The 12637-nt window shown below is 44.6% G+C and overlaps 1 protein-coding gene across 1 annotated transcript; it reads right to left on the bottom strand.

The window, feature by feature from the left end:
• Positions 1 to 356: 356 nt before the first annotated feature.
• Positions 357 to 1490, bottom strand: LOC119172589 (beta-1,4-mannosyl-glycoprotein 4-beta-N-acetylglucosaminyltransferase). Its single transcript, XM_037423746.2, has one exon. The coding sequence runs from the start codon at positions 1488 to 1490 to the stop codon at positions 357 to 359; it is 1134 nt and encodes a 377-aa protein (XP_037279643.2).
• Positions 1491 to 12637: the final 11147 nt, after the last annotated feature.

Raw genomic sequence — 12637 nt, forward strand, 5'->3', positions numbered from 1 at the left:
GGAACTCTTCACTGAATGAAACTTGGGCCAAGCAAGTGGCACAAGATTTGAATGCGTGAACCTCAATTTATTTTTGCAAGTATCATTTTTTTAACTGCGATAAAGTACAGCGCTGAACGTACGTGAGAGCGCGTAGTAAAATTCGTCGAGAATCTAATATATTTATTAGTAATAATAAATACACAACGTTGGCTCACACATCCGCGCAAACTACAACTTTTCATGCTCTATTATAGACGACACCTTATACGTCCGATACGTCCAAAGACGCTGCGCCGAAAATCAACCCTCGCCGAAAAAAATTTCTTGAGTGGCGTCCGAAGTGCAGCTATTTATTACCATCACAAAAGCTTTCATCATTTCTTTGACCACATGGGAAACAGTATATGCTTAAATCTCTCCGGGTTTTCTTGAACAAAGGCTGGCAGGCCTAAGCGTGAAACATCAGGCTCTGGACTGGCCACCAGTTTGCCGTTGAAGAGGCGTCCCGTTCTCATCAATCGCTGGACAGCGTACGATCCGTTGACGGAGTGGCTGACGGAATCGGGCTCGCTGGCTATCTTGTCCACAACTCCAGCTGGGCCGAGGCACCAGGAGCAGTGCCATCCAGCCGGTTGCTCACGCGTTCCCACAATCCACGGCTGCGCCACTGTCGCCGCATAATCGAACCGAAGTGCGTCCAGCGAGGTTGCCAAGTCGTCGCGTAGGAACTGCCATGTACAAGCCGCCCTCTCCGTCGAAGTATTCTGCGCGTGCGGCACTCGGAAGCTGTAGACGCTCTTGGCGTACCTGAAAGCGACGACGTCGGGTATGCCGTCGTGGTGGCTCAGAAAGTCGACGACCGACGCGCTGGGTATCTCGTCGGCGCTGGTGAGCAGGATCCAGGCATCCTCGTCAAGGCGCGGAAACGAACTGGTGAAGATAGCCATCAATTCGTCCATGAAAATGCGATGAAGAGCCATGCGGATGGCTCGAGGTTCGGCGTCCTTTGGGAAGGCGGGATATTCCGCGTTATAGCCGATGACGATTCGATCGCGGAACTGCTGAAACCGGGACGTGTTGAGCAGAGACTGAAGCAGCAGGTCTCGCCCTCGCATCCGGAAGTTTCTCGTGCTCTCGAGCACGACGAAGTGGTCCACGGAGTTCCCCAGCTCTTGCAGACGTACCTCAAGCAAGTCAACCTCGTTGTGGAAGAGAAGCAGGTTGATGACGGTGCGTCGGCACCGCCGACGCTTTAGGCCGCCCCAGAGGTACAATTCCGTGAATCCGGTGGAGTCAAGGACAGCCGGAGGCACGGCGTAGTTCACCGGCATCGAGCTCAGGCAGGGGCGCTGGACATCGAAGGTGTCCGGCTGGTTTGAGACGATCAGCACTTCCATGGACACGTACGTAAAGAAGACGCTGGTTACGGTGGCAAACACTATAACCTTGAACTCCACCTTGCGGTGAAAGCGCTGCGAACGTGGCGTCGTGGTCAGTGGAGACGACATTCTTGTCAACGGTCTCAGTAGGCCTCACACCGCTGCCACTTTCTTGCTCCGCAGCAATGCTAACCTAGTGGCACCACGTACGCATGAAATGACTGATGCCAATGGCAATCACTCGAACAAAAACATCGCATGAACTCACGAGGAAAAATAAGATGCTAAATTAAATAAGAAAATACAAGAATACGTGTAATGAAAAAAGTCATAGCTGAAGTAAATGCATAAAAAAAGGTTTTAAGATCTGTTATTTCACATTTTCGCCCGATTCTTGGTCGACCTGCCTGAGTTGGTGGATGCCAATCACGCAAGAAGCATCATCATTATCATCTTCTTCATTATTTTACAGTATTCCGCAAATTGGCACATGTGCCTGCGGCATAATGTGCAACTAAGTGAATAAATCTTGGGACATCGCTGCAATAAATAGTGTATTAAATGGTGCATGAATGAGTGAGTGAGCGAAGAAAGCCTACTATATAAAGCCCTCTTGCAACTGGTGTTAAACGAGAAAATTAGATTTTCTTACTTGTCTCTTGCGAATAAAAAAAAAAGGTAACGCTTCCTAAACGCATCATTAATTTTAGTGGCTTAAGAGAAGTTTCAGGGGACGAAACAGTTTTTATATTACATTGATTATTATATACTGTACAGAATGGCATTTCTGATATGGAACTCAGTATTGTTTTTTTTAGATACTGTCCTCGTCACGAAATGAAAAAAAAAGAGTGATCAGGGGAAGATTCTCTAAAAGTATTATCCCTACAATATTACCCTTACAACAACTTTTATACTAGCGGCTAGATTTCGAAGACAAATTATGATGCGAGAATTCTCTACACCATCTTTAAAAATGTTTTCCGGGTTTCAACCATCTAATGACACCCTGGAAAACTTTCTCGGGCCATAACCGATGTTTGGAAGTTTTAATCACTCGATTACGCTGTCGTATTCTTCCATAGAGTTTTTATTTCTTCAGAGCAGGCTTGACTCTCTCCCTGCTGTGTTCTTTTTGTGGAAAACAGGAAACTGTGTAACACTTTTTGATCTCCTGTCGAAAGTTTTAAACAAATGTATCGCTAGAAATGCCGTTACGAATCTTTGTATTAGCTTTGAGAACGCCAATTTACTATCCCTATGTAAACACACCCTTTGGCAAAGTAACGAGAAAGTGTGCGAGGCCACGCAAGATTTCATTGAACAATCGAAGAGATTTACTCAATAACCTGAATATCAAAAGGTTCTGAGTTAACCAATATAGCCTACAGGGAAATTCTCTTTGATATCAATCATTTATTGCTCCTTCAGTAGGAACTAATTCATCTAATTTTTTCCTCAAAAATGATTTACAAAAAAATAATATTTCTGTTATTATTCTTTTCGATAGTATTTAAGTATATATACATTCATTTTTTTTTTGTTAAGCTACCCTATTCTTGCCCGATTCCCCAGGGTGGGCGTGAGCCAAACATTTAGAATCTACATCTACATTGTATAGATGCCGTACAAACTGTCATTACTTCCTCCATGCAAACCACGAACGAGCTAGCTGCCGTGAAGTGTAGTAAATTATACGTAATGCGAAAGAGAAAACAGATAATAGGTGCTATATATCCTAAGGTTCTTAGACAACGTTATCTTTATTCTTTTTGTGAGCTCAAATTCACGATGAACCTTAACATTTCATCGGTATTTTTCAGGCAATATTTTTAAGTATTTTTACAGCAGAGCTGTTATGCATGGTCGAGCTTTGCCATTTTTAAGAAATTATCGTTATCATGAACCAATACAAGCTCAGCGACGCTGTAGAGTTTCCTATAAGTACACTAGCGGTAACTATGATTGATATGTGGGGTTTAACGTCCCAAAACCACCATATGATTATGAGAGACACTAGCGGTAACTATGGCACTAGTTTATATGGAAGCTACAACGCACAGCGTTTCAGCCAAAATGGGAATGATAGGTAGTAGACGGATTTGTCTAGTCATCCTTTCTAAGCATTCTTTTGGCTTCGTTTGGCTCCATGGGAACTGAATCCACCTTGCCGCAACATGAAGTTGAGCAAAGCCTTAGCAGTAACGCATCACCCCCTTCACGTTTTTAGGCTCACCAATTCAAATCGCCTCACCAAATCCACGACAGTCCGTTCTCTTATCAGACAGGAAACCAAATAAAGCAATAAACAAATTCACAAGCGCGCTTCAAGCCTGCAAGTACGAAGGCTGGGCAAATTAGTACTCCATCATTGCCACGGTGGTTGAACTCTGGCATAGCTGTCACTGAAGAAAAGTCCCCGGGTGAGAATTAACCGAAAAACAAATCAACTGCATTCTCTGTTCGACAGTTCGCGAATTTTAAGCCAAAGTGTGTTCGAAAACGAACGAAGTTAAAACCAAATCGTGTGTGCAACAGCCGTCAGCGAGATCGAAGTTTCCGTCAATGAAGTGCAGCTGTTACTCTCGGCTAACAACTTCAAGCAAGTTGCGCTGGGAAATACAAGCAGTCTTTTTTTTTTTTTTAGTCTACCGCAGCACAGGAAGCGCTCTGACCGGTCGCCCGCAGTGGTAGTTCAAAGTGCCGGAATAAAAAGGTCTCCGAGGCTGAGAAGATTTGGTGGGTACATCTTGCTCCGCTGCTGGCGAATGCAGCGTTTCAGGTTCTGCTCATGCGGCATTTTATTTTTCGTAATTAAGGTTTCTGACAGCATCTGCGAAAATGTCGGTGGGTGCTTTTTTTTCGAGACAAGTGCAATCTCCTTCATTTACTGCCTTGTTCTTGAGATATTATTCGCAACATTATCTGCAGAGTGGCAACAACAAGTGGTAGTCAATTGACGATTTCTCCGGAATTTAAACGTGTTTGAATCCATCACGTTTAGCACCACGCCAGCGAGTGCCCAAGGCAGTACCTTTTTGTCTTTACATATAATCGCCCGGGCACAGCTTCTTGCCTTGTTTGTTCAATTTCATTGTCTCCATTCCGCAAATAAACTGTTAAGTACACCACAGGGCAAGTATCGAATGAGCTACCGAAAGCGTATACACTTACCTTGCTTTCGTGCACTGACATCGTACACAACATGCGCCTATAATATTTCGCCTACATCAGAAGGCGACCGCCGCAGCAGAGATCGAACCCGCGACCTTCCGGTTGGCAGCCGAACACTGTAACCGCTAAGCCACCGGGATGAACACTGGTGCGACCAAACTGCTGTACTCGGATGAAACGCATGTACCATGAAGTGTCACCCGCTTTATGTCTTTTTCAGGCGCGTGCATATATCTAGATAACATTTATCTGGCATGCGCATTGTACGCGACATTTCATCTCATATTACTCCTAGACATAAGTTGAAACACCTGGTATGTCATTGTCGTACTTCGTCAATATACTTTCAGAAAACTGCGATCATCACGCACATTTTCTTTATCTTTGAGAAATAAAGAACTTGCGACTGGAAGGTGCAATGTTCGACGGTGTCCGTGTTGTGGGGACGTTCTTTCAAACAGCGCAAACACCAACATTTTTCCCAGGGACGTTTATCCAGGTGATGTATCTTCCGGGGACTTTGTTTTTTTTTTTTTTTTTTTGAACCCCTGGTCTTCGTTACAGTTTCTGAATTCCGCACTGTGATCGTTTCGTAATCTCTGGGCAGTCAGCTTGTTCCGAAACAAAGATGTCAAAGATAGTTAGTCCTCTTCGTTACGGTGACGTTCAGAGTGTAAGAATGCGACTAGCAAAAGGCAGAATTTTGCTTCAAAACGCTTTCGTGACGACGCTAACCGCATTACCTTCGCGCCAAACTTGCCACCATGTGTGCTTTTAGTGCACCGCGCCAACAGTTGTCACTACAGAACAGCCTTATGTCGGTACTTCCTCTAACTATACCCTCACCACAGCAAGAACACAACAGTACGACCTCTTTATGAAAAGCTGGAGTATGTATGTATGTATAATTTTCCTCGTTTTCTCCCCTCGAACAGCGCTTGCAACGTGCTGGGGACAGTAGCTCATGTTACGGGTTCCAAATCTTGTCTATGGCATTTGTTATTCTACATATTCTTAAAGAGGGCCCGAAACACTTTTTCAAGTAACCGTGGAATGGATTCACTAAAAGAGCTTATTGCGTCACGAATTCAACGCTGCAAAATTTTGAGAATCCGTCCAGTGCGAGCGGATCCGAGTTACAGATATTTGTCGCACGCTGCAATCGCCTTCTCTCTTCTCTCATACCGACGAAAGCGCTGGAAGCTAAGTCAACACTAAGCACGGAGGGATGACCCGGGCAAAGAAAATACGTCACACTTGCCTCGTGACCTTAAGCACTTTTTTTTTTCTTCGGATACATGGCTTTTTCAGTGTGATCACACATACACGCGTGGACAAGTTGCGGCCTCCCGTGACGATTCCTGTAACGACCGAGCGCGCCATGTTCGAATCAGCCAATTGCTGATAGATGACCTTCTACGAGCGATTTTTGAGCGTCTTCTGTCATTTGTTGAGAGCAGAGAAAGCAATATTTAGGTGACTTTGATGATCTATTGCGAATTTCAGACCACGTGCTGCGCTATATTTGGCTCGCGTGTTCTCGGGAACAAACACTGTACATTGATCAGCAGCCTTTTCTGACCATGCTGAAAAAGTTTTGCAAGGCCCCTTCGATGGGTCATTCATGCACCACCCCCTGCATAAAGACGAGGGGGTGATTTTCTCCTCTGCTTCATACACACGATGCATCCTCCTCGCCCCTTAGTTCTTGAATGCACGGGAACAATATCAGCATTAAGCGCCAGAGCTTATCAGTATTTCGCGCTTCTCGGCTGCACGCTGTTATTGCCGCTTGCGCAGTTGTAAACAAAAAAATGAAGTTTTATCAGATGATTGTGCACAATATTCATGCGAGACAACGAAGAACGGGTGGGCGGCTGCTTGGAAAAGCAGTGCAGGAGACAAATCACATGTGATATTTCGCGTATATCAACGAATCGAGAGCATGTACGCTGTAGACGTCACAGGAACTATACGTCTCAGCAGTGCAAGAATGACGAGAAATATAAGGAAAGAATATTACGCTCTGTTTTGTATTTTGGGAGCCTAGTGAGTGGTCCTTTAAGGATGTGTTTCGGTGCCGCCGTATCGGGTTCTTAACCTTGCCGTTTTTTTTTATTCTGAACAACAAAATGAACGAACGGGGGACGTATTCACTAAAACGGTTGCGTTGGTGCATTTGGCGTTTTCTGACCGTATCAATTCATGTCTCAAGATAAAAAATAAGAGGACATTCGTATGACAGCATAAGGTGACGGCGCCCATATGTCTCCCGTAAAATCGTCTATATCACCTATATGAAGTATGTTAGACCCAGTCGGTAAATAATTTATTTAATTTAATATGCGAGGTTTAACGTCCCAAAAACACCCTATAGATATATGATTATGAGAGACGCCGTACTGTGGAAGGCTCCGGAAATTTCGACCACCTGGGGTTCTTTAACGTGCACCCAAATCTGAGCACACGGGCCTACAACATTTCCGCCTCCATCGGAAATGCAGCCGCCACAGCCGGGATTCGGTCCCGTGACCTGCGGCCTATAGTAGCCGAGTACCTTAGCCACTAGACCACCGTGGCGGGGCGAAGACCCGGTTGGTTAAACAACTTTATTCAAAACGGCTTACTGTCCAAACAACCTAGATATCAATCATTCATATATACGCAATACGGTGAGAAATGTATGCCTTCGTGCAGATAGTCTTTCGCATTTTCTTTATTGATATGATATATAAGGAGATGTTGGCGCACAAGTATGGCGCCGGTTACTCCTCAGCCCTTGAGTGAAAGGTGAACACGTATCTTAAAGGAAAACATACAAAGCAGTGCATGGAAAATAGAACACTCGAGCACACATTAGCAAAAACTCATACACACATATCAGAACACAATGATAAGAAAATGTTTCAAAGTCGACGAATGAAGTCTCTGATATTGTCACTCTGTAATCTCTCTGCAGAGAAAAGGTAAATGAAGACACTGAAGCGAGGCAGTGACAGAGCGGACAGTAACCTCACAGATGTTTGAATTGGTTGAAATTGTTTTGCGCACACGTGTTTACACAGCCAAGCTCTCGGCGCATGTCGACAGCAGCACAGAGGTTATCTGCACATTGCTGTGAGACCCTGCGCAGCTGCTAAGCTCCACCAGCCGGCAATGCACACCCTTGTATTTTTTTTTTTCATATAAGATCGCGCGAACGTCGACCACAGAATACGGTATACAGTATCGAATATTGGCGAGAAGCAACGAGATCGGCGATGCGACGATCAGCGTCACACCGACTTGTGAACGCGGGATAGCACGCGTAAGCCTGATGCTGTGTGTGCACTTCTGAGCAAACAGCGTTGAAGACAGTGTTCACACGCGACTCCAGGTGCTCTTTGTGCTGACGCATCATGCTTAAAATATCGCTACTTCTCGTCTGTACCCTCGCCGAGGCCCTATCTATCTTTTAGTTCCGTTCTCCTCGATCCTGTCAAAAGTAAAGATTGACTGACTGACTGCTTGCTTGCGTCTTAGAACCACGATGTGATAATGAGAGACGTCATAGTGGAGGGCTCCGGAAATTGCGACCATTTGCTGTCGTGCACCGACAACGCACAGTACACGGGCTTTTCACCGACATCAGAAGGCAACTGCCGCAGCAGGGATCAAAGACGCAACGTTCTGGTGCAGCCGAGCAATATAACCACTACAGCACCGGGGCGAACATTGATTGATTGACTGATTGATTGATTGATTGATTGATTGATTGACCACTACCATACCCGATGCTCAATGCTAGCGCGATGCATGTACCAGATACGCTCTGCGATTACACATTTATTTTATAATATACACGCTTGAATTACTTGCTAAACAACATGAGGGCACACGCTAGCGTATGTATGACGTTATTCCGTATGGAATTCTGAGCGCGCCTTGTACACAGCTGTTCCATCATCCTGCTACCCTACGCCGGATAACACACCGATGTCAACAGACGTACCGTTCCGTATAGCTTTCGCGGCCGGTCGAGGCCGGGTTATGTTGCGGCCAGCTGAACCCGGCCGCATTCGATGGGAGCAACGGCCATTTCGCCGCAGGGACAGAGACTCGTACGCTGTTATGCACGTCCGCTATGAGGCTAAACTTATGGAATATGTGGTCGTTTTCGGTGAATAAAGTAGCGTTCGTGTCATCTTTATCATCGATGTCGGATTGATTAGTTCCTCAGCAAATTGTCCGATCCAGCGTCAACTAATTTAGAAACTTAAATGATTGTGTATTAATTGAACGACAAAGTCATCTCGCTATCTTTACGTTCTCCCAATTAATTGGCTCCCCTTGCCTTGAAACTTATTAGCAGGCTACAACACGACACCAACGCAAGAGCAGCACTTCGGCCATTGTCATTATCGTAGTAAAGGGTTACGACCTTCAAATGGCATCGAAATCATATCAATCAATCAAAACCCGAGTTCGATGTCTGTTCACTTTCTTATAGGCAAAGTTTAAAATCGATCTCGAGTTACGTATGCATGAAACAGCTTACTAAGGAGAGCGCGTTTTGGCGTGTTTGAGGGCGACATAAGCGTGGAATACAAGCTGCACAGAGTATTTACAGTGTACTGATTATGATAAGTGCAAAGGCACATGCACGGCAAAGAGTGCCTAATATAGGGACTATTTTGTTCTTTCACTGGAAACCACCAAGCGCAAACGCTATTGGAGCACAAAAAAACGATAATAATATCCTGGGGTTCTACCTTCAAAAACCACGATATGATTACGAGGAATGCTGTGGTGGAGTGTTTCGTAAATATCAACCATCTGTTGTTTCTTATCAAGACAGCAATCTGGCCGTGCGCTGACGTGGCACAGTACGCGCGGGCTTCTTCCATTTCCCCTCCAGCGAAATGCGACCGCCACGGCCAGGATCGAAACCGTGACATTCGATTCAGCAGCTCAACGCCGTAACCACTGATAATAGCGCGTGCACGAGAGATGAGGCTGGGCGATGCGGCGAATTCGTTTAAGGGCCAAGTAGTGTGAGCAGAACTTGACTGGGTGAGGGAGAGGTGCTTTACTATCCTACACACCACCCTTTGTTGCATTTTACCGAGAGGTTGTGTATACATATGCTGAAGCGAAACGGGTGTCAGTATACACAGAAACGTTTTTGCACAGGTATACATGCCACATAAATTGAACAAAGTTCAGCAGAACGGAAAATTTGGGTAAGTTGGTTTTAACTCATCTCTAAAACAGGGGAACTACACCAGGACGAAGACGGTAGGAACAGCGCCTGTCCTGCTGTTTGAGGAACCATGCAACCAACCAACCAACCTTTTTCGTCCCCTTGTGATTGCGCTGTTCTAAAGAAGAAATTGAACAAGCCTTACTACCCACCACCACTGCACACTGGAAATAAAGAGCTTGTCCGAGACCGAAAACGTACACGCGCGACAGAAATGGGGCGAACATTACTACTCACCATGCTGGTCAGTGCAACACCATCTAGACTATTCAATAGTCTAGGTGGTGTTGGCCAGTGTCGCAGAACGGAGAATGGGACGAGCAGACGGACGCTGCTGAGGTGGCTCTCCAAGATCACGCACACAACGGCAATCACACACAGCAGGCCCGACAAGACGACGCATGTCGCGGCAGAAAGACGCACGCTGCTATAACCTGAAGCTTTCGTTGAAATTACGTCACCCCATTTGCGTGTGTGCCCCGCAAATCGGGTCATTCACATCCAAACGTGTCCGACTTTTTATTGCTCGGCATAAATGGGCGCTTAAACCTGACGAACCCCCGCGATAAATACCGGAGCAGCCCCAGTGGTGAACTATGCCTAAATACGGTGCAGTGGTGGCATTTTTTTATACACGTAATAGCAGATAACCGGCATTATATTTATAGAAAGTTAGGTGGGAAGATGAGTTTAGGAAGTTTGCTTGCATAAAGTGGTAGGACCGAGTAGACTGGCGGAACATGGAATAAGCCCTTGCAGTGCACTTTTAGAAAAAAAGGTTGCAGTACTTGCTAACTTTGGTGTAGTAATGGTTCGTCACATATGTAACAACCCTGGTAGTAGGCGCAGTTAGAAAAGTCGAGGGTGGTAACAATTACTACCCTTGCTGTTATTAACAGCATTCAATAACTGTTACTACCCTAGCTGTTACCACCCATTGGTATTAACTTTCAAAGGTTTCAAGAAAAAAAGTAGTAAATAATATTTTCTTGTTCTTTATATTGGCATGTTATTTTTCCACTGTGCCATGAACGGTATGAATACGTAGACCTAACAAGTTCACTATTTTTTACGCATTTTTTCTTGAATGCAGCATGTCACATTCAAACCACAGCAAACACACTCGGACTAAGTTCCTAACTCAATGACATGGCTTCAAGGCAGAAGAGCCATTTGTCACACATACCTACAATGGTTTCAAATGACATAATTAATCCATAATATTTAGCAGTTCATCATTGTAGCAAAGTTTTGCAAACACTTCTCGCAACTTGCACATATGTTCAATAAAATAAATACGTGTACTGGCTGCGCGTCTAAAGCACAATGTATGACTGCCATGCGGCTTAGCCATATGCTGTGTAAGCCAAGGAGAAAGAACATATCGTATTTTAGTAGGCCAGGTTCTATTGCTAAAAATCGAATCCTATCAAATCAAATCAAATCAAATCAAAATATGCTAAAAATCAATCAAAGTAAAAGGTAAATCTTTCTTAAGTGTTCTCTGTAGAAAATCCCAAAACAAAAATGCGTCCTAGCAATCAATAAAAACATGCTCTACCGACTCAGGCTTTCGGCACAATAAGCAGTCGGATCCACACGGTAAAAAATCGCCTCTTTGTTCTAGCCACGTTTTAACTGGCAGCGTATTTGTGTGCAGCTTATAAAAGAACGCTTTAACTCCGGCTGGTACGATCATATTTTTAACTATTTTCAAAACGTCTTCTCCTTGGCTTCCACTATACATAGAACGATACACAGGAACAGGAAAAACAGTTTCAATCAAATCTCTCGACAAACGCTTCCGAGTGACATTAGATAAGTACTCCAAACTAAATCTAGCACTAAGAAATCGAAAAGCCGCAACAACTTCTCGAAGGAAGCTATACAGACACCATAGCGGAATTCATCATTCGAGGTAACAATAAAGTTCGGCAATGCTGATGCTATAGCCTCATTTGAAGGAATGTACGTAAAAACGGATGTTCTTGATCTCGTAGAAAGGGAAACCTTGATACAACCTGCCTCAAAAATAAGTGTGGCAAGGCTAAACCCCCTCTTTTTATTCTTAAGAAGAGGTTGTTGCCGCTTGTCCGTTCGTGTGCTGTTTTCGTGTGTCCGTTCCCACACGAAAACAGCAAGAAGCATATAATCCTCTGAATATTGATCCTGGAACACGACAATACTTGCAGCAAGTAAACCAGCCGTGATACTTAGAAGACGTTGCATATTGTCGCGCGAGCGAAGACGGACAGATCACGGTCTCCCCATTTCCGTGTCAGAACAGATAGCCCTTTGATTTTCTTGGCCACAGATCATCGTTGTCCTTATACTGGTCAAGCGAAACACCAAGGTATGGTGTTAGGCTTGCTTGAACATTTGATCCGTTCATACACCGCTGGGAACACTTCCTAATTTCTATGCCACAGCCCAACACACTTCTCTATGTTTACAATGCTACTAGTAGCCTCGCAAAAGCTTCGTACAATGGTCATGGAGGTGGGTATGCTCTCCTGATAGGTACAAAATATTGCAACATCATCAGCATATGCCAATATCTACACCTCACACGCGCCTTAATGCATGTATTTTAAAGTAAGCGTGGGGTATGTATAGCCCCTACTTTGCAGGGGCATGCTTGGCACAGGGAGTACTTGTGTTTTAGGATGAATTATAGCAAGTTTGAACCTATAGCACTACATTACACTGCCTGATTACGAGTGTTTGGGGACGTAACACAAGACTTTTAATCGGCCTTACCTATAAAAATTATGTCATAATTATTTATTATAAAATGGTCACAAAAAGGCATCATTTACAGTGGCCGAAACAAGGTTATGAACACATTCTCAGTGTATTT

The sequence above is a fragment of the Rhipicephalus microplus genome, unplaced genomic scaffold (assembly GCF_043290135.1).
Source record: "Rhipicephalus microplus isolate Deutch F79 unplaced genomic scaffold, USDA_Rmic scaffold_351, whole genome shotgun sequence".
Lineage (NCBI taxonomy): Eukaryota > Metazoa > Arthropoda > Arachnida > Ixodida > Ixodidae > Rhipicephalus > Rhipicephalus microplus.